Below are 23,043 nucleotides of genomic sequence, written 5' to 3' on the forward strand. Positions count from 1 at the left end.
CCTTTCTCTTTTTCTGTTTCTCTGACTCTCTTTCCTTCTTTCTTTTTCTCTTTCTCGTTCTACTTCGTACTTTTTCTAATTAGTTGTTAAATAGAATTAATTTTTCACCTTTATCTACTTTTTTCATAGTTTTTTAGGTTTAATGTCTCTGACCGCATATGGCTGTGAATCGGGGCATAGCTGGCCAATTGGCAAATAAAATTCCCCCAACGTGTCGGAGGCATTAATAGACGTCATTGTACAGCTTTGTGTTGTGTTTCTTATCTTCTATTTTGTTTAGTTTAATTTGTTATATTAAGTTTTATAATATAATCGACAGTATTGTTGTTGATATTTTGAATAAAATAAAAAAAAAAATTAAAAAAAAAAAATTAAAAAAAAAAAAATTATGCATGTCACCTTGCACAAACCTAATATACCCTTTTTACCCTACGGGTACAGGGTATGAAAATTTCAAGAACTATGGGAGCTATGGAAAATCATTAAGATCTCGGTAGTGGGGGGAAGGAGGCAAATTTTGAAAAACACTTGTACTGCGTACATCTAAATACATGTTTTACCAAAAAACAATACAAACCACCAGCCATCATACAAATTTCACATATCACACATAGTACCTGCATATGCCTAGGTGGCACAAACGAGCGTTCGGCTTTTGCAGGCCGGCTCGTAAGACTCTCAGTTCCTGCCAGACGGCTCACACGACCCACGGCAGTGATCCACGCCTACCCAAGGCAGCATTTTTCGTGGGTCCGAATGGGTCGTGCTCGTATTTTACGAACCCTGTTATATAATAAAAGAGAGTGGAATGTATTTTTAAATTTAAATTAAAACACAAAAACACAATATACTTTTCTCCGTTTCTAAATATATTTTAAGCAAATCGTTCCGTTGACTGGTATTTCGAGTTATTATTTAATTTAGTCGCCCCATTTTGGGGGTTTCTAATATCACACCTGTCGCTTTTTACCTTTTGAGAGGATATAATAAATTTGATATTTCGGTTTAGGCAGTAAATTAAAATGACTGACTTCTCCCTCTTTCTCTCTCGTTACCTCTTTAGTGAAAGCGAACATGCAGTGGGCGTTTGGAACTTGGAGTGTGTTGTGTTACACGTCAGTGAGATGGCGGTACAGGCACTAGAGCAGATCGGGGCAGAACTGATGTTGACAGAGTGGCACGAGATGGCGGTGGCGACTGATGTTAATCGCACGCAGGAAACCACGACGAGGGTCGACAGCCCGACACCTACTAGCTTCATGAATTTGTATAACGATGTAGCCAATGCGCTGGACTATTCTGTGGTGGACCCGGACGCAGATGCTGATGCAGATGCAGAAAATGACAGATACGCGCTGATCGATGATATAAGCGAGTGGCTGCTGGGCACTGTAGACAACAGCAATGACACCACCAGCAACATGTCGTGGAAGGCCGCAGAGAGCCAAAAACAAATAAACAACACTAATGTTGTTGTAGGCTTCGGTACGAATGACACGCTACTGTCCAGCATGGGTTGGCTGACGCTGGACTCTGGTGAAGGGCTCAATAGCACACTGCCAAACGGAAATACCAGTGGGATAAACAGCAGTAATAATAGGACCAGCGAGAATGACGCCAGTGGTGATTTTTATGCGCTGCGAAATTTTGTAAAGAAGCAAATGAATGGAGATTCTGATGACGAAGGCATTGCGTTCATCAATAGCGCCGAGGAGAACGCCCTGGACAACGTCGACAGCAACTATGAAATAGTCGGTCTTAATGGCGGCGGCAGCAACTCTGAGATGCTGCAGCACACCGTAGTGGCAGCGACGGCGAATCCGGCAAGCACGAATCGAACCATTACGTTCGCTTACGATGAAAACCCCGCTTGGCTGGCCAGCACCGAAACGGACACAGAAGATAGCACAGGGACGGACGCTGGTGGAGGAAGCTCATTTATGCTACTCCTGGAAAACTTTAACGACTATTTTCCAAACTATAACGGTACCTTAGTTTCGGGCACAACCGCCGGCGGTATTTTGGACCAGGCGACAGCAACGAACATGAGTTTGTACATGGAGAACTACCGCAATAATTGCACAAATGCAACTGCGAACCTAACAACTGAATCCTGTCACGAATTTCGAGTTGGTAAGTTAATGCTTTTTTTGTAAGTAAGAAATTAAGCAGTTTGCAAGCATTGCTCAACTGTGATCAGAGCCATAACCGGGCACTGGCTAGGAGGCACCCATGCCGCCTGACTAGGAGGAGGATGAAACAGTGACCCACCTCTACTACGACTGACCGGCCTAGTTAACGGCAAGACATCGAATTTTAGGAGCTAGACTTCAGTGTATTGATTTCTATAGAAGCTGTAGGAACGAGGAGGAGGAAACAGTGAGCCACCTCTACTACGACTGACCGGTCTTACTAATGACAAGATATCGAATTTTTAAGAGCTAGACTTCTTTAAAACGATTTCTGTAGAAGTTGTAGGGACGAGGAGAAGGAAACAGTGACCCACCTCTACTACGACTGACCGGTCTTACTAATGACAAGATATAGATTTTTAGGAGCGAGACTTCATTATAACGATTTCTGTAGAAGCTGTAGGAACGAGGAGGAGGAGGAAACAGTGAGCCACCTCTTCTGCGATTGCCCGGCCTATTCAACGAATGTGCTCTTGAGCATGGTTTTGGCTCCATCTAAGTTCATCTATTTAAATGCTGGGATTTTATTTTGATCCTTGAATATGGTTTGTTTTACATATTATTATAAATAAAAAAAATTATATCTTACTATATTTTTCTCATGCTCTCTTTCTCTTTTCAGTGGACCACAATTATTGGGCACTTATATTGATACTGTTCCCAATTTTAACACTGTTCGGAAACATACTCGTCATACTGTCTGTGTGTCGAGAGCGCTCGCTGCAAACAGTAACGAATTATTTTATTGTATCATTAGCCATAGCCGATCTGTTGGTTGCCGTAGTTGTAATGCCATTTGCTGTTTATTTTTTGGTAAGTACCTATCTATGTCAATCCCAATTTCCTTGACATTGAAACTAAAAAACAACATCGAGTACCACTTGAAGCTGACTAAACTACTATATATAACTGTTGTCCTTAATCCTTATGAAACAGACAAAATTACAGCTTGAGTTTTATTTTTGATAAAAAAAAACTCAAAGAATACACATTATTTTAAAAGTTTGTTTTTTTGTTTGCTCAAAAATAATGATTATTGGTTACATTTTAAAGTAGAACTCAAAATGAATCATTAAATTTTGAGGGAATGAATAAAATTAAACAAGTAAAAAAGCTAAAGTCGGGTGTCCCGACTTTGAAATACTCTGTACATATGTTTACAATAATTATAGAAAATAAAAAAAAAAAATAAAAAAAGAAAAAAAAATTGGATCGATTTTACCTCTCTCGGTATTCGAACTCACGTAAAGGGTGTATAATTGCACATTTACATAGCAATTGCGTCTGTGTGAGTGTATGTATGCCTATGTGCATCTATTCGTGTCTGTGTAAACATACGTGTAGTCAACCAAAGCACCAGCATCAACAGTCGCGGGCAGCGCTTGAGCAGCGCTGCAGCAGCAAATATATTTATGGCTATAACTTCTTGGTAAATCGGTCTATCATAGTGAAACTTGGCATACGGACACATAATTACTAACTGGGGGTATTTGCAAAATTTTAGTTCGAAATTCCAAGAATTACGGGAGTTAGAGAAAATCGCATTTGCGTGGGAGAAGGGGGAGGGAGGGGAATTCCAAAATATACATTTTCTGCGTATTCACACAAGGCATCTTGGACTAAAATTTGGTGTGCCTAGGTCTTATAGTCTCCGAGATATAGGCGATTATACGAATGGAAAATCGGGAAAACCCCCATAGGGGGGAAGTGGGGGGGGAAAATCAAAAAAATAAAACAAACTCGTATAGAATACACACATAACGCATCTTTGTGGAAAATTTGGTGTCTCTATCTCTTATAGTCTCTGAGATCCAGGTGTTCATACGGACGAACAGACGGACAGACAGACAGACAGGGCTAGATCGACTCGTCTTGTCACGCTGATCAATAATATATATACTTTGTGGGGTCTGCCACGCCTCCTTCTGCCTGTTACATTTTTCAGCTCCCGCAAACCTAATATACTCTTGTACATTTCATGTACAGAGTATAAAAATAATCATTAGTTTGTAATTTTCTTAATAACTCTTATAAGGATTGCAGTCCCTGATAATTACACCTATGCTCCTGCAGTTTGTGGGCGTAGTACTGGAGTGAAATTGTATTGCAAATATCTTTTCTTAGCAGTATTGAGTATTGAAATTCTATATCAGGAGGAGGGGCGGTAAAATCAAAAACAAAACCAAGTGGAGAACCTAAAATCGGGTGCCCCGACTATCTTGTATATTGTTTAAATAATTAAATTTTTTTTAAAATATTTTTTTAAACATTTTTTTATATTTTATTCCCATACAGGGTATTTAAGAGTTGAGCCCGCTCGACTTGTTTTTTTGTCCCCCAATTTTTTTGTAAATTAGCGTTGACAATTTCTTACCGCCCTTTAACAAATCAATTACAAACAATTACTGTTACATGTGTGGACACATAGTTCAATTTTACGTAAAGGACTGCTGATACTATTTATAGCTGGGCCTAATCTACGTACATGTGGTCTTCCCATTTGGGCAGGTCGTAAACATACATACAAGTACATACACGTATATGGTTGATTAACTGAATGACCGAGAACACCGTTGAGCATGAATTTTCACAGCTTCATTTTCATTTATTTATTAAGCATTTCACTAGTTAACTATTTTATTTACTATTGTATGAGTATTAGCTGAATGTATTAAAATGGCCTTTAATTTTCTTGTTACATACTTAGCATAAGAAAATTGCGGTCTTCAACAATATGTGCGTTTCATTGGCGCCATTAGGAATGTGAGAATAACCAACTTGTAATTATACTTAGTATACGTGTACCTTACTCAAATGTTAAAAGGCTATACTAGATTAATGCGCCTGTAAGTATGAAAGGCCCAGAAGGGCAATAACAAACCCCCAACTTCAAGAACAATGATTGCAGTAAAGTTCATGGGCAACAATTCGCCAACATCAACATTTGCTGGCGAAGTGTTATTCCCTTACTTCCTGCACATACCAAGTGGAAGTCGCGTGCCATTTCGTAGAAGCAATCATTTGGCTAACAACGTGTCGCTAACGTCAAGTTAGGATTAGGCAGAGTTAACTTTTAGTCGTAAAATTGCCTCTCCACGGGCCTATGAACATACAAGTGCTGTTTTTTTTTTCATTCTTACTTGCTCGAATTAGCAACAAATTAAGTTATATTGCTGATTAGTATGAGCAGACAAAACAAAGATTCTGAGCTTGTATTAAGAGAAAGGAGAAGCTCGTGTTATTTACAAGTATTATGATTATATAAATTTGATATCAGAAATTGTGTCAAAAGTTCGTTTTCGCTGATGCCGCCTCTGTCTACTCGTACTTGTACAGACAAATTGGAAAACAATTACTTGAGTACTTAATTTGCATTGTTCGTATATATAGTACTTATGCGTAAGTATGCGAATGAGGAATTTCATGTCCCCGTCACAAATTTGCTATCAGAAAATTCATGAGCTTGTAACGGCTAAGCGACAGACTGACTGACGCTCATGTTAGGCACGCTTTGAGGTTCTACTCTGCCGCCTCGACAAGTGGAAGATGTCCTTTGTTCCTCTCCCATCCATACGTGTGAGTTGCCTCAAATAATATTGTTAAAATACGCGTGCATTGAACAAGCAGTTAAGCAGCCGGGAGAGTACTCAGACAACTTAAGACATAAGAAAACATAAGACATTAACAATGTACTACAAAAACACAGTAACTACAGCGGAGCAAATAATTAGGGAGACACTCGCCATTCGCCCCCACCCTAGCAGGGCCATTGCGCGTGCCAATAAGGAATCACTAGAGATAGGAGAGACTGCAGGAAACCCTTTTAACTGTAAATGAACTTCACATTTTCATGCGTGCACATCTAAGCTCTACGAACTGCATACCCGCATACAAGGGCGTAGGCAGCTTTTGCCAAGGGGGGGGCCAAAAAATTAAAATTTTGATTAAATAATGCACGATGCATTTAAAAAATAACTTATGCATATGATCAATGAAAAAACTTCAACAAATCCAACTCAGATCCACTTTAAGGCGAAATAGTGCGTCATAATAATGACTTTATATGGCAACATTTTTTCTAGGGGGGCCCGTTGCCACCCCCCCCCCCCCCCCCACACACACACACACACACACACACCCTGCCTACGCGTTTGCCCACATATGCATATATCTATGTTTGTATGTACATACATATATACCCGCTAGTTTGCTGCAGAAGCAATAATACCAAGAGCACATCAATAGTAACAATTCCTGGCATTTTAAAGTGTGTGCACAAAAACCATGCATAAATCAATTTCTGAAAAAACGTATAATTTGTACTCCAGTACTACGTTTGAAAGGGAAATAAAACTGCAGAAAAATGTTTATGTTCATATAGTACATATGTATATTTATGCGTGGGTAAACCGTTGTCGGGGAAGCATAGACAAATTTAAGGCCTGAATCCACAATAAGCGAAAACTGAGATTTATACAACTATACACTTGTATGTATGTACATACTGGTGCATAAGATGTGTTGCAAAACTATAGAACCACTTAAAAAATTGCGTTTGCTTTAAAACGAATGACGGTACTTGGTAAGAATTTAGTGTACATTTTTAAGAAATAGGGGAAAAACGGATTTTGCTGTTGCATTACTATAGAACCACTTGCGTACATTTTCTATATTAAAACGAATAATAATTTTTAATGTATTTAAATGGCCTGAATTTATTAAATAAGGCTTCCTTTTTTGTTATTGTCTCAAAAATGCGATTCTTCATACTTGTAACAAGAGTTTTGAGCAAATTTGGTTCCAATTGCTCCCATTCTCTTATTATTGCCCTTTTCAATTCATCAACATGTACATGCATGCATGGTTCCTCACAGTTACTTAATTGTGTTCTCGGTCTAACACCATTAAAAATTTGTTACCTTTTCTCTTTTAACGCGCTGAAAACCTCATTCTTACACAATTAAAGTTCATGCAATAAATACTAGCTAAATCTGAATGTTAAAATAAAAGTTGGCACTTTTAAAACATAATATTACGAGTATTTTAGGCGATTAAGATTTCGGATGCAACTGAAACTATCTCCATCGATGTAATCAGTACTGGAAAGAATTTCCTATTGCCTTCAATTGTTTTTATTATCTCTAAAAGAGCTTAAGAAGGGAACATTGAATGGGTATTGGTAGAAATTATGACCAGCAGTTGTTTACATTCGCAAAACACTTTCTTTTTCAAGAAGTAGGACCACCACAAACAAGAAAATGTTTACCAGAAAAATGGCTTTTAATTTGATTACAAGTATATGCCGATGGGGCCAAATGGTTCTTTAAGAGGAAGCTATTTCCGAGGAAACTTCTCTTTGGAACGAGAGGTCCTTAATTGTTTAGCGGACTCAGTTCCAAGACGTCTTCAAAAAGTTATTGAAGCCAAAGAAGGGTATACATTTTAATAATCTAAAATCAATCTCTTATGTTTTATTATTAAGCTATATTATTCTAAAGTTTAGTATAAGGCATTGTTTTTTATACCCTGTATCCAAAGGGTACAAGGGTATATTAGTTTTGTGTGAGTGTACATGGAACACACAGAAGGAGGCGTGGCAGACCCCACAAAGTATATATATTCTTGATCAGCATGACAAGCCGAGTCGATATAGCCATGTCCGTCTGTCTGTCTGTGTGAACGCAAGGCTCTCAGAAAGTATAAGATAAGTATAGAATAACCAAACTTGGTATACAGATTCTACTGCGTAATAACTTAAAAGTAATCTCTTACTTGTAACGCTAGGATAAGTTAATAATAAATAGAAATAGGACTTACCAGGTCCAATGCACACATATGTACAAGTACACCAACTCAAGTAGACACGATTCTGATGTAAATGTAACTGTATGTATGCATGAATGGATATTTTATATTTAATTTAATTAATTAATTAAATTTTGTATAAATTTTTTTTTGGTGGGGTGGTACAGGGTTTTTAAGAGTTGAGCCTGCTCGACTTTAGCATTCCTTTCTTGTTTTTTTTTTTTTTTTTTTTTTTTTTTTTTTTTTTGTTAATATGCATTAATAAAATACGTATGCCAACCCATGAAAATTAGCTTGGCTAATAACTTTAAACGATTATATAAATCTACTTGTATATATAAATCTATATATATATATATATATATATATATATATATATATATATATATATATATATATATATATATATATATATATATATATATATATATATATATATATATATATATATATATATAAATCTATATAGTCATATTATCTATGTAGTGAACGTGTCACCATACTTATTCGAGCCACTATAATGTTTTCCTTGCTTGCCGGCATCACAAATTAGCAAAGGGTATTAACATAATGACATTGATTTTGTTTGGGCCAATGCGATGTTGTTGTGGTGGTAGATTGCGCCACGGAAATTATTCACGCATATTTGCGCACCATATAGACTTACTATATATACAGTAGATTTAAAACTATCACGATTTAATTGGATGCTGTTATTTTAAGTAGAGCATTGCGCTGTATATAAGCTATTCAATATTTACCATTGGCCAGGAGGGTGATGAGGCGTGTGCGGTTTAATGCGCATTACCGTGCTAGTCAATAGCGATGGGATTAATGTAGTTTACATTTTATTTAATGGTTGATTTAATGGCAGACAAATTGATTACGGGCATGTGATGAATTAAGTGAGACCTTAGAAGTAGAGCGAGGAATCGTAGTCAGAATGGATCGGGTTTAGCCACATTGATTGCCTTCGAAAATGTTTGTAGCACAATAGGAAACTTTCATGTGACAAATGAAATAAAAGCAATATAAGTTATAATGAATAAACAAAAAAAAGGTAATTAAATAAACAGGTACTTAGACTAAAGTATTAGCCTACAAGTGTAATTTGAAATCTTTTCTTACATGTTGTTGCCTAAGACTTGAAAGGTATCGTCTCCTGTACTCTTAATTTTCTAGACAATCAAAATAAGGATCATGAATAAAGAATATGCTAACGAAGTTTTTTCTTTTATTACAGGTAAATGGCGCATGGGCATTACCTAATGTTGTTTGTGATTTCTATATAGCCATGGATGTGATATGCTCTACTTCATCGATATTTAATTTAGTTGCAATATCAATAGACAGGTGCGTAGCTCGTCCGCTAATTTGTCTCCATTCCATTGTCTGCATTGCATTGTTTCATACGAGTATGCCCGTTGTCCTTCATCTTGCAGATACATCGCTGTGACGCAGCCAATAAAGTATGCCAAACACAAAAACAGTCGCCGCGTATGCCTTACAATTCTGCTGGTCTGGGCAATATCGTCCGCCATTGGCTCGCCCATAGTACTTGGCCTGAATAACACGCCTAATCGCGAGCCGGATGTGTGCGCCTTCTACAATGCCGATTTCATTTTATATTCATCGCTAAGTAGTTTCTATATACCGTGCATCATAATGGTTTTTCTCTATTGGAATATATTCAAGGTAAGTGAACTGCCCATGGGCAGAAGCAGAATCAGCTACAAGCATAACTAATTCCGCAAATCACAATGGCCCTGTGCTTCTGCTGATAAAAAATTCCCATTAAGCTACTATTTGCTTACATAAATAGGCCGAGGTAGCAACCGCAGAAATTCTACTTATATACTATTACAGTAAAGTTGCGTTATGCTCGTAAAAAAGAGGACCATTATAACTTGTTTCTTCTCTTTTTCCTGGGGGCGTTGGGTGTCACTTTGGATCGATTTTCAGACCACCGACCGACTCGTTCCCGACAGGTCAACCAGCACTTTTTATACCCTGTACCCGTAGGGTAAAAAGGGTATATTAGGTTTGTGCAAAGTATGTAACATGCAGAAGGAAGCATCTCCGACCCCATAAAATATATATATTCTGAATCAGCATGACGAGAGAAATCGATCTAGACATGTCCGTCCGTCCGTCCGTCTGTCCGTCTGTCCGTCTGGATGAACGCGAGGATCTCAGAAACTATAAAAGCTAGAATAACCAAAGTTGGCATCCAGATTCTCCTAGGTCCGAGAAAGGACGAGTTTATTTTATTTTTTGGAATTTTCCCCCCCTTCCCCCGCTACAGAATTTCGTCAATAGCGTCCACATTTCAAATGCTACCTAAACCAAACTTTGCACACATAATTTATATATAATTTTCTACTGTTCTTTAAAATTTTATTCAATTTGGTCAATTCTAAGAAAAGTTATTAGCGAAACAAATTCTCGCCTGTACAACCCCCACAAACTGCAGCAACAAGTTCGCTCCTCTTCTTCCTCTTTTTGCTGCTGCTATGGGCGCATATAACTCAGCGACGGAAGTTTACCTGGGTACAGGGTATTACACTGTCGGGCTTGCTCGACTGTAGCGTTCTCTCTTGTTCATTCTAAATAAGGCAAATAAGTTGCAGGAAGAAAGACATAGAAAGAGCAAAGCACGTCGAAAACCAAGTAAGAAGAAGCACATGGCATTGCAATTTTTCGCTGTCCAATTAAAACGAATATAGTACGTACATACTCGTGCACGTACATACGTATATAAGTATGTATATGCGCAAGCAAAATCTGTAGCGGCATTAGTTCGTCGCAGTCCTGCTCTAGTCCGCTGGGTTGCAAAGGTTATTAACAGAATTGCGCAATCTCTAATACAAAATCAAAGGGCGTCTGAACGTGCTTCTTTGCACGTACGAATCTAGATTTACTTACTAGTTTCGCAATGATATCCTTAAAGCAAGTTCAAATCTTTGTTTCCTATTGGGAATAAAGGCGTACCTATCTACGAGTATATGACTATACATATGCCTCTACTTTAAGCAATAAGAAGAGAGAACGCTACAGTCGAGCAAGCCCGACAGTGTAATACCCTGTACCCAGGTAAATAAAAAAAAAAAATAAACTCGTCCTTTCTCGGACCTAGGAGAATCTGGATGCCAACTTTGGTTATTCTAGCTTTTATAGTTTCTGAGATTCTTGCGTTCATCCAGACGGACAGACGGACGGACATGTCTAGATCGATTTCTCTTGTCATGCTGATTCAGAATATATATACTTTATGGGGTCGGAGATGCTTCCTTCTGCATGTTACATACTTTGCACAAACCTAATATACCCTTTACCCTTACCCTACGGGTACAGGGTATAAATATATACATACATAGTGATTGAAAAATGTTGCGTGTGACTCGTTCTGTGCTAATGCGCTTAAAATTAAATTGCAAAAAATATATAAATCATTTTTGGGTAAATTCAAAACCATTTTTAACCTTCTTGAACTAGTCACATTGATATATTGACACGGGTTTCGCCGAAATCGGCATTTGACAAGAACTTCTGAGTCTGCCCTGTGGGAATGTCTTGTTTTTTTGCAATTATCTTGGAAACGAAAAGTTGCCCAAAATCAACCAATTGGCTTGGCACCAATTGTAGGGCTAGTTAAGCCCTTTATAAATAATTATAACCAATTATAGTGTAGTGGGACACAATAAAAATTTGTTTTCACGCCCATATACATGTATACATATATGTACATATATATTTATGTATATGTATATTCTCAACATTATATCTTCACAGCAACATAGCTCATCAATTAAGCGCCATAAAATGAATGTGTCTTTTGTTGAGCGATTTTCATACAATGCGGCACAAATTCAAATTTATCATCAACATTTTTGTTCCGTTCATATCCTTCAGCTGCCCTCTTTGCCACCCCCTCCCTTCTCCCTCACTACGGCCATGCCCATACACAAGCACACATGCATATCAATGAATGAGTCCTTCACTTTTACCCTTTGGGTATTTTGTGAAAGGATAAACAAATTGAAGTCTGGGTATACTATACGAGTATACTCGTAGCGACAAATATAACAGGGTTGCTGTACTATCTTTCTTGGGCCTTCTTTTCAGGCGCTGCGCAGCCGTGCGCGTAAGCAACGAGCTGCCCGCAAGCCTCATTTATCGGAGCTTACAGGCGGCAGCGTCATCGAGAACATTACACAGACGAGGCGCCTGGCGGAGACTGCGTTGGATAGCAGTCGGCATGGCAGCCGCATCATGCCCGATGAAGCAGCCACAAACACTGCGAGCGGCTCAAACGAGGAGGATGATGAGAATGCAATAACGCCCGATATCGACGACTGCCACGTTATAGTGAACGATAAATCCACTGAATTTATGCTAGCCACGGTTGTCGAGGAGACAGGCAAGTAAGTAAATTAAAAGCCCATGCGGCTGGCATGCAGTGTCAATGTACCATTAATGTGATTAATGACGACAAAATTAATACCCGATACAAATAAGTATTTCATAAATTTAGCACTTAGGAATATCAATTCTATTTTATTTGGTATCGGCCAAATTTGGCAGCATAAATACACAAACCTATTTTTTATGGTGGCACTAAACTTAAGTCGAGGCGAATGCTAGCGTCGCGTGCGCCAAACTCTCTCTCTCTTCAATGTCTAATACCATGTACTATATAGCTGGTTGGAAGGACTGTGCATTATATTTTAAAAGCTGCTGGCAGAGCATGTGCAGAGATTACATTTCCGATTAAAACCTCATTAACATTTAATTGGAGGGTGCATCGAAAAAAGTTAAACATAAGCTTGTACTTTCCCAGACATTGAAGAACTTACAGTTGGCTTTTATACTTCGGAGATTGTTGTCGTCTTCTCATTTTCGTTCAGTACAGAGTTCAGTCATTGCAGGAAGCCCAACAACAACAACATGGGCAGCGACTATGGCTATACGTTTATTTAGAATGAACTAAACACTATGAGTAAGCAGTAACCTGGATAAAATTCGAAGCACTGTGCTAGGGCTGGTTGATATCTATTAACTGCAAAGCCCAGGAACCCCGAACGCGCAGTATCCTGTACTAAACAATACTCCAGCCCTTTGTGTTCCTAGAGAACTTTCGAACAGAAACATGTATTTTCAAGTAACAGGGGAGCGTGCTTGGACCGACACTGTACGTGTACATCATATACACAGCAGATATATATATATGTACATATGTATATATGCACCGACAAATAGTCTTACAACAATTTCGACATTTGCTGACGATACAGCTTACTTGTATGTCCTATTTCGCTCCAAGTGCCCAACAAGAGCAGCAGAACTTTTATCATTACATCTCGTGGCCTTGGAGAAATGGCTAGCAGACTGCCGCATACATGTAAACGAGCAGAAGTGCATGTCCCCTTTACCCCAAACAGACAAACTTGCCCTCCATTGTGTCTGAACAACATCAACAAACAAACCGAGATAACATACCTGGGTGTCCATTTGGATAGCCGGCTAACTTGGCGTAAGCACATCGAAGCGAAGATAAATCAACTATAATTAAAAGCTAGTAATCTACGTTGCCCCATTAAAACTGGAGAACAAAGTACCCTTGTACCATGCAGTTATCATGTTATGGGGAAACGCTTGCAGAAGTAACTTGGAAATAACCCAAAGAGCTCAATCGCAGATACTGAGAACTATCGCTGGGGCGCCATGGTACATACGGAATGAAAATATCCGTAAAGACTTACATAAATGTAAGATCTGTTAAAGACGAAATCGCCAAGGTGAAAGCAAAGTATCAGTCCAAGCTTCAGTCGCATCCTAATAGAGTTGCCGCACTTTAAATAATTAATACCAATTAATTAAATAAATATATTAGATTAAGATTTGCTTATATGTTACAGCTCGCTATGGGTCAAAATTCCGACGTGCATGATGATAGTCAGACAGACGGATATGGAATGCTTGTGATTGCATTCAAGAAAAGGGAAAACAGGCCTGATTCTATAATATACTTGCGCTAAACAGGCGATTTAGGGACACGTAATTCTTTTCGGCACTTCACTATGTTGCAACCAGTGGGAGCCAAAATACTCGAGTGGCATTTTAACTTGCAAATTTTGGTCTCGCATCTTTTGGAGTATTTGAATACCTTCAAGTGTTACCGCCGTTTTTAGAGCACTTTTGGGGTGTTCTTGGCATCACTAAAGCGTTTTTACAACACACTAAAACAGCATTCCTACTCTTATTTCATTCAGTTAAAAGCCTTTTTAATGAATGCTCAGAGCACTTTAGCTGCAAGTGTGAGGAAGACTGAGTTATGCCTAATAATTTAGCATACGCGTATAGTGTCATTTCGCAGCCTAATTGTCGATTTTAACAAATCATTCCCCAATCACAGGAGGATTGGAAATGATCGTACGCAGCAGCAAGATTAACTGATAAATATTGTATTATATTGGCAGACTGCGCGGTCGGGCAAGCAAAGTCAGATCTCAGAAAGTATACATAGTATACAGATTCTCCTATGTCCGCGTCTTATATGCCCTCATGTTAAGTTTTATAATGATTGGTCAAATGTAAAAGAAGTTATAGTCATAAGCGTAATCTCTGCCAGCAGCCATTTTTTTTTTTTTTTTTGTATCTGCTTTGGCTGTCACGCACAGAACAACATATATGTACACAATATTAATGTAAATCATAAATATTCTATTGAAACTGTGCGTACGTGTTATATATTTATTATTTTATTAATTTTTCTTAATAATTTAATTTTTAAAACTCTAGTATTAAATTGTTTTAAAAGATTTAAACTGGATTAAACCACATTGTGATATCACTCTTTTACCCACAAAATACACACACGTGTTATATATTTATTATTTCATTACCTTTATTTAATGAATTTATTTTTAAAACTCTAGCCTTCTATTCTTGTTTTAAAAGCTTCCACTGCTGTAAACTCAAATGTATTTAAAATAAAAACCAATATTAGCTAATAAAGGGGCATCTAGATTGGAGGAACACCCACTAGCAACGATATCGTCAGTACTCGATAGTCATTAGATTTCAACCGCACATGGATAAAAGTCTTAGTTCGAAGCAGCGATTAGTGGTTAACAAAGAAGAAGAGAAAAAAACCGTTATAGAAGTCAGCGGGCAGTCGTCGAAGCGGCGTGCATCGTTACAATCTAATACTCGTATATCTTGGAATCATACCTAATCATACTAGTCGTACATGAATAAAAGAAATACTAATTAACATTAGAGACTAGTTACATTTTGTAAGCTAAGCATCAGAGAACTGCAGCGGTGCACCGCAACAATAAGTACACCGCATACCTACTTAGAATATTTTACTCACGATCACACAAAACACCGCATAAAAAATGATGCGGTGTTGGTTATACTCATGGCCTTCTTATACTTAGATCAATGCAATCACAACAAGACTTTTCGCTATCCTCTTCACTCATTTTTGTACTTATGCGGTTGGTGATTGCAAAGAAACTTGTGAGAGTAAAAACCACCACCAAATGTTTGCGATCAATTGAGTATTGGGTTTTCTCGCACTCGGCAATTTTTTTACTCTGTCTTTTTGAGTGTTCGCTCTGCACGATCAATTCAGATGCGGTGCCTGCAATACTTGTACTTATGAAAGTATGATTTGCGATGTTGACCTTGGATATTCAGTGCACATGTGTTTACACGTATGTACATATGTATGTAGTAGAACATGTATGTATGTTCTTTTGTGTGTACACTGTACATATTCCGCTACGATTTTGTTTTGGCTATATCGCTAAGAATACAAACATAAATAAGGCAAGGTAAAAAAAAGATGTGTACAAAATTAAAAGGATTTATTTAATTCATTTTTTTGCTCTTATGAATACGTTCCTCTATGATCGATTCAACACTAATGAGGCTTATGCAGCAATTAACTATACCCTTCCATATGAAGCAGAATGCAGAAAAAAATAATTTACAGTGCATTATGAGCATACATAAAAAAACGCCGTTATGCACATGCGTTGTTTTCAGTACTTGGTCTTTGCTTCGCTTCGATTTTCATATGCGGTGTTTGCAGTACCCGGTCTTTGCTTTGCTAATCATCACATTGATTTTGTCAACTCTTCTCTCATCGTTTCTTGCGCACGCAATATTTGTATTGTGCGCGTATGAGTATAAGTACGATTGCAGAAAACGACAACAAGAATGTGCGATGAAAAAGTAAAGCAGAAACCGCATACACCCATGATCGAGTACGAAAGTGATCCAGTCATAGCAATACAAAAATGCCTTTTGAGTAGGTCACTGAATTGACAAAATAGTATGCGGTGGCGATCACACCGCAACCGCTTTTTCAGTAAGTATACTTAGAGTCACAAAAATAGGCACTCATGCAGTTCTCTGCTAAGCATATTTCGTGCATATTTTCCGCCACTATGTGAACGTGCCCGATTGTTTGTTTTTTTCCGCAAAAGGCTTTGTTGATAGATAAATATGTAAATGCATACATACATACAAATGTATGTATATATGCATGTAAATAATGTATTTGTAGCATCGTTGAGAATAATTTAAATGTGGACTGCACATTTGTTATGGCAGTAAATTAGCAGGACGCACTTTAATGAGCCAATAAAAACAATAATGCAATATATGTATGTATATACATACGTGGACATACTCGTACATGATTAAAATTGAAAAATTGAACAATCAGTTAACGCGTTTTTAACCACTACACACTTTTTCTCTCTTTTCTTTCGGAACACAATTTCACCCCTCCACTCACGCTGCTGCTCCCACGCTCACGCTCACGCACTTGTCTGTTTGCTTAATTGATTTCTCGTTGTGACTAATGAAATGATTTGTAATTGCTGTACGAACGCGTCTGCACTTACATATGTATGTGTGGGCAGCAGCGTTGTGGCACAGATCACTACACATCCGCAGCTTGTTGTGGCCGACCCAAATGGTAATCATGATTCTGGTTATGCTCCATCAAACGTTGACGATGTCCTTGCAGGCGCCGCTTTATGCAGCAGCACGCCACCAGATAGTCCGGTGCCAAGCAGTGGCACGTTGCAGCGCTCAAGCGTCAGCAATCGACGCAACACAGCGGAGGATTCACCGAAGATCGGCGAGCCGGCTCTGAGGTGAGTTGCGTTCTCGCACGTTCCGTTTCTATAGCTTATGCTACACCTTTCTATTTGACAGTGTTTCCATGAAACCGTTTCCCTTCGGACGATACGGAGCACAGGAAGCCATGACTTTGGCACGCAACGACTCCACGCTATCAACAACATCGAAAACGTCGTCGCGCAAAGATAAAAAAAACTCACAGGCATCAAGGTAAGAAACGAATGTCATCACGCAGACCTTCGTTATATTTTGCGTATACCTTTCAATCTGGCTCCACTACATACGAAAAATCCCTATTATTCATCGGCGTAGATTTACAATATACAAGGTGCACAAGGCTTCCAAAAAGAAACGAGAAAAATCATCGGCAAAAAAGGAGCGCAAGGCCACGAAAACACTAGCGATCGTCCTGGGTAAGCTATTTAATTATTTCATTTAATTGTCTTATTTAATAGGTTCTAACATAATTGCAACATTCTAATTATTTATTAATTGCAAAATTTAGCTCCAACTAACAAATCTTTGCAGTGGTTCTTAGCAATACTACTTGTATCTATATATATAAAACAGTTTGTCCTGACTGACTGACTGACTGATTGGTGATCAACGCACAGCCCAAACGGTAAAGGCTAGGAAGCTGAAATTTGGCCTCAAGTATCCTTTTATAGTCTAGGTGCCCACTAAGAAGGGATTTTGGAAACCGCAAAGGGGGGAAAACGAGCTCCAACGTTTGTATGAAAAATCTACAGTTTTCATCTGATTAACTTCAAACTTAGTTTGTATACTCTCAGAACAATTCCAAGAAAAACAGTATACTTGGTTTTTTGACATTTTTTTTGGGGCCTAAAATATGGGAGTTTTCCTGTAAAAAAAAATGTTGGGGCACAAAAGCAAACCGCGTCAACAGCCCACAGCCCACACGGTAAAAGCTAGGATGCTGAAAATTGCGCTCAAGTATCCTATCATAGTGTAAATGTGCATTAAGAAAGGCTTTTGGAAAATTCTAGCTCCAAAGGGGGGAAAACGAGCTTTAAACAATATTAGTTATAGTGGTCATGTTCGTTTAACGAAATAGTTTGGCAAGAACAAAAATGTAACGGACTACTGAACAATTTTTTGTCAAGAACAGAAAATGTTCACTTAAATACCTTAAATGCCTTCCTACTGGTAACTTATAAGGTGAAAACATATGGATAGGTTATGCACACACAAAATAAATACAATTGGAAACATTATATTGAGCCGGGTTAAGACGGGCAATACCTGCTAGTCACATTATAATAGTTTTCTGATCTGTTTGGTATAAAAATAGGATTAGCGTAGAATTCAAGAAAATTGACCAAACACTTCCATTTATGAATTTGATGACCCAAAATCTTTTATCACAACGTTACAAAACAAATAAATTGTTACTATTATCTTAATACAACCGTTGGTGTTTTTTGCAGCCCCCAGTTTTAAATTCTGTTGTCTGAATGCAAATAAATGTATTAGAGCACAGCTTTATTAATAGAGAAGAACATCTGGAAGACCAGGTGGAGAATGGCACCGAAATGTCAGCTTACCGTTAGTCAAATCTTCTTTGGTTGTGCAATGTTTTCGAGCTGGCTAGTCTTTAAGGGAATCCTTTATAAATACGAAATTCTAAAAAAAAAGAATATTATAAAACACTTGGAATAGTCGATTCCGATAGGCGACGCTAATATCCATCCATAATTTGCATTGCTAAACCGAAAGGGAGCTCTCCCTCTCATCTCCCCTAGTTCCACTTTTGTAGTTGACCTTTTATACTTTTTTATTTGCTAATTCATTTCATTAAATTGACTGTTAACATCGATTTCATCATTCTTTATGGTATACTTGTAAGCCCTGTAGCCAAAGGATAACATTAAAAAATAAATATATATATTTATACTCTGTACATGAAATGTACAGAAGTATATTAGGTTTGCGGGAGCTGAAAAATGTAACAGGCAGAAGGAGGCGTGGTAGACCCCACACAGTATATATATTCTTGATCAGCATGACGAGACGAGTCGATCTAGCCCTGTCTGTCTGTCTGTCCGTCTGTCCGTCTGTCAGTCTGTCCGTCTGTCCGTCCGTATGAACACCTGGATCTCAGAGACTATAAGAGCTAGAGACACCAAATTTTGCACAAAGATGCGTTATGTGTGTATTCTATACGAGTTTGTTTTATTTTTTTGATTTTCCCCCCACTTCCCCCCTATGGGGGTTTTCCCGATTTTCCATTCGTATAATCGCCTATATCTCGGAGACTATAAGACCTAGGAACACCAAATTTTAGTCCCAGATGCCTTATATGAATACGCAGAAAATGTATATTTTGGAATTTCCCTCCCTCCCCCCTCTACCCCACAAATCGTAACTCCCGTAATTCTTGGAATTTCGAACTAAAATTTTGCAAATACCCCCAGTTGGTAATTATGTGTCCGTATGGCAAGTTTCACTATGATAGACCGATTTACCAAGAAGTTATAGCCATAAATATATTTGCTGCTGCAGCGCTGCTCAAGCGCTGCCCGCGGCTGTTGTTGATGTTGCTGTTTGGTTGACTGCGAAAATGCTTACACAGACACGAATAGATGCGCATAGGCATACATACACTCACACAGACGCAATTGCTATGTAAATGTGCAATTATAAACCCTTTACGTGAGTTCGAATACTGAGAGAGGTAAAATCGATCAAATTTTTTTTTTTATTTTCTTAATTTTTTTTTATTTTCTATAATTATTGTAAACATATGTACAGAGTATTTCAAAGTCGGGACACCCGACTTTAGCTTTTTTACTTGTTTTCCACTTCTATCGTGTAAGAACGAGGTTTTCACCGTGTTAAAAGAAAAAAGGTAGCAAATTTTTAATCGTGTTAGACCGAGTTCGTATTAAAAGAGGCATTGTTAAGCGAGGCTAGGTGTACTTTATTCATAAGACATTATTTGTTTCTATAGTATGGATACAGTATTTCCTACAGTTTGCGTAGAATATGGTAATATACTTTTTGGATTACATAGATAGTTACAATACGATAGACTGAAAACGTGTGCATCAATGAGGTAGGAATGAATCGAAAGAACCTGTGAGATTCATGAGATCTATGAGATCTTCCTTCAGACAGACATCGCCACATATGTACATTCATAATAATATGGAGTTGTTTGGTTGTATACTACGTATGTTTATAAACACATACATTTTTTATTGGGTCTTTTGTTCTAGGTACTCTAATTTAATTAATTTAATTAATTCACCTTAATAATTGGATACACGGTATTACATTAGAGTACAAATAAAAAAAAGCTATAAGAATGGGCTCTGCTTATACACAGGACTCCGCAATAACTCTCCCCAATTCTAAAATATTACGAACACATCCTCAATGGAATTAACCGCCTTCCCTGCCCGTCCTGTGGGGAAGAATTGAGTACCGACGGCATAGCGACATATCTCCGAGGACATATATCCGCCTAGTACATTTTTGTGGCGGAGATATCTCCGATCGGATCTACGTCAATTGGAAAGCCCAAGGGTCAAACTTTTCGGCTCTCAGTTTCGCTCTTAGAAACTCCCTCAACTATCTAAATAGCTAAAATAAACAATTTTATAAAAGAAGCATAAATTATAATGTATTCTTGTAAATTAAAGATGAAAGAATTTAACATCGAGTCGAAGGTCCTGGTAGCTAGCTTCGTTACTAAATACTAGATTTCATTTGTTGAATAAGTAAATGAAATTTTATATGGCTTGGGGACATTTTATTTGGCTTACCAATAACTATAGAAAATAGTATCAATAGTTGATGATATATAATTTTAAAAGTAACAATAGTTAATAATATATAGCTTTAATGTAATTAATAAACTGTTAATTATTAAATTATAACTATTTTCTCCATTTCACTTGCTTTTCTTCAACAACACAGGTGTCTTTCTCTTCTGCTGGCTGCCGTTCTTTACTTGCAACATTATGGACGCTATGTGCGCAAAGTTCAATAAAGACTGTCGACCGGGTCTAACCGCTTTTATGCTGACCACTTGGCTGGGCTACATCAATAGTTTTGTTAATCCCGTTATATACACAATATTTAACCCAGAATTTCGGAAGGCATTCAAGAAGATCATGCATATGGTATGATTAAGGACAACAACATCCGCAGCAGCAAAAACAGCAACTAAAAAGTGTATAAATAAAATAGACTAATAATGTTCAGTAAGATACTCAAGCAAATTGATAATGTTATATGTGTGTATGTTTTTTTCAATAGAGTGCGAGTAATACCTGAAATACACGAGGGATTCTTTTTATGCAACTTTTTGTGCCTTTTATACATTGCACCCGAACGGTAAAAACGTCCATTCGACGCCCCAAGCTGCAGCAGCACATTACATTCATGTCCTCCCTTTTGCTTCTTTACTCCAGGCGTATACCACGGATCAACGATTTTGTTTTGTTATTGTTGTTTTGGTGGCTACAGGGTATTTCGCAGTCGGGTTAACCTGATTGTAGCATTCTGTCTTGTTTTGTTTGTTGGCAGGAGGCAAGCAGGGAGGTTTATTTAGGGTCCTTAACTTCCCTGAAAAATTAAAAAGACTTAAGAGTTTTTGTTGTGAACTTTGTCAAAACCGAGAAAATAGAATGGTAGACTTGTTATATAAGTACCATGTCCATGTCCATAACAATCGGCATGATGGGACAGAAATGACAAAACTAAGGACAATGGGAAGAAAATGAATAAATAATAGCAATAATAATAATAGTATTGAGTATAAGTATAAAACAATAAAAATATAAATAGGAAAAGTGTATTGCATTTTGGAACTCACGCAGATAATGATGATGCGGGGACAGACCAGATCAGACAACCGCACCAGCTTAGCCATGTGATTTAAAAAGAAGTCTTTCTACATAATACTTTTTTATAAGTTTTTATACCCTGCACCCAAAGAACAGAAGGGTATACTTGTTTAATGCGTTTGTAGCATGCAGAAAGGGGGGATTGTAACATTTTGATGACTAGATAAGTCAATATATCCTTGTCCATCTGTCCGTCTAAGTGAACGTAAGATTCTTGGGAGATGAAACCTAGAATAACCAAACTTGGGATACATATTCTTTTAATACGTACATACATATTCTATTAAGCAGGACCAGTTTTACGATGTTCCTCCCACTTCCTAGCTAAAAGTGATTTTCCAGAACTTAAGAAAAATGTGTTTTTGCTGTGGGTAACGGATCTGTATTTTCGTTTAAAATTACTTTGATAATTATTAAAACAAATATATATACATATTTATAAATATATGAATAGAATGTTAATCAGCATATGCCCATGTATATTTTCAATTGCATAAGTTCCTATTTAGATAAAGCTTATATCTAGCATGAATATTTAAAAAAAAAGCGTATCTCTCTCTTAAATTAGGGCTTAGGAGAACATTTAAGCCAAGTTTGATTATTATGATGGTTTGGAAACCCATGACCAGGAACTGCTTACATTTCTATTTTCAATCACTTTTAATACAAACTGTCTGGCTTGTAATTTTTGTAGAGTGATTTTGGTAGCTTTATGTGGCCTGTTATGGGAAATAATTGAAGGAGAGGACTATGGCTTGTCGAACTGATCAGTATTGTGCGTACAAGTATGTATATCTGCACTGATCCGTATACTATATATGGTCTACCATTCTTCAGTCTGGGTTTTACGAGCTTTCACTTCAGAAAAAGTATACCATTTCACGTTTCAATGAAGGGTATGAGGAGAATCGAAATAAAGACGCTGATTGATTTTGATTCAAAATCAAAACCTTGAATTTGCTATGTAAATAATCGAAATGAAATATAAAAAGTTGCAATTGACTATT

General features: G+C 37.6%; 1 protein-coding gene across 1 annotated transcript; it reads left to right on the forward strand.

Annotated features, from left to right (window-relative positions):
- The first annotated feature begins 1,258 nt into the window (after positions 1–1,258).
- On the forward strand, positions 1,259–21,713 carry LOC115629253 (dopamine D2-like receptor). Its single transcript, XM_030525669.1, has 9 exons — positions 1,259–2,133; positions 2,815–3,005; positions 9,241–9,350; positions 9,440–9,692; positions 12,123–12,421; positions 16,940–17,176; positions 17,238–17,372; positions 17,475–17,575; positions 21,105–21,713. The coding sequence occupies exons 1-9, from the start codon at positions 1,260–1,262 to the stop codon at positions 21,314–21,316; spliced, it is 2,412 nt and encodes an 803-aa protein (XP_030381529.1). The 5' UTR covers position 1,259; the 3' UTR covers positions 21,317–21,713.
- The last annotated feature ends 1,330 nt before the right edge of the window (positions 21,714–23,043 follow it).

Source organism: Scaptodrosophila lebanonensis, unplaced genomic scaffold (genome assembly GCF_003285725.1).
Source record: "Scaptodrosophila lebanonensis strain 11010-0011.00,11010-0021.00 unplaced genomic scaffold, SlebRS2 tig00000138-arrow-arrow-pilon, whole genome shotgun sequence".
Lineage (NCBI taxonomy): Eukaryota > Metazoa > Arthropoda > Insecta > Diptera > Drosophilidae > Scaptodrosophila > Scaptodrosophila lebanonensis.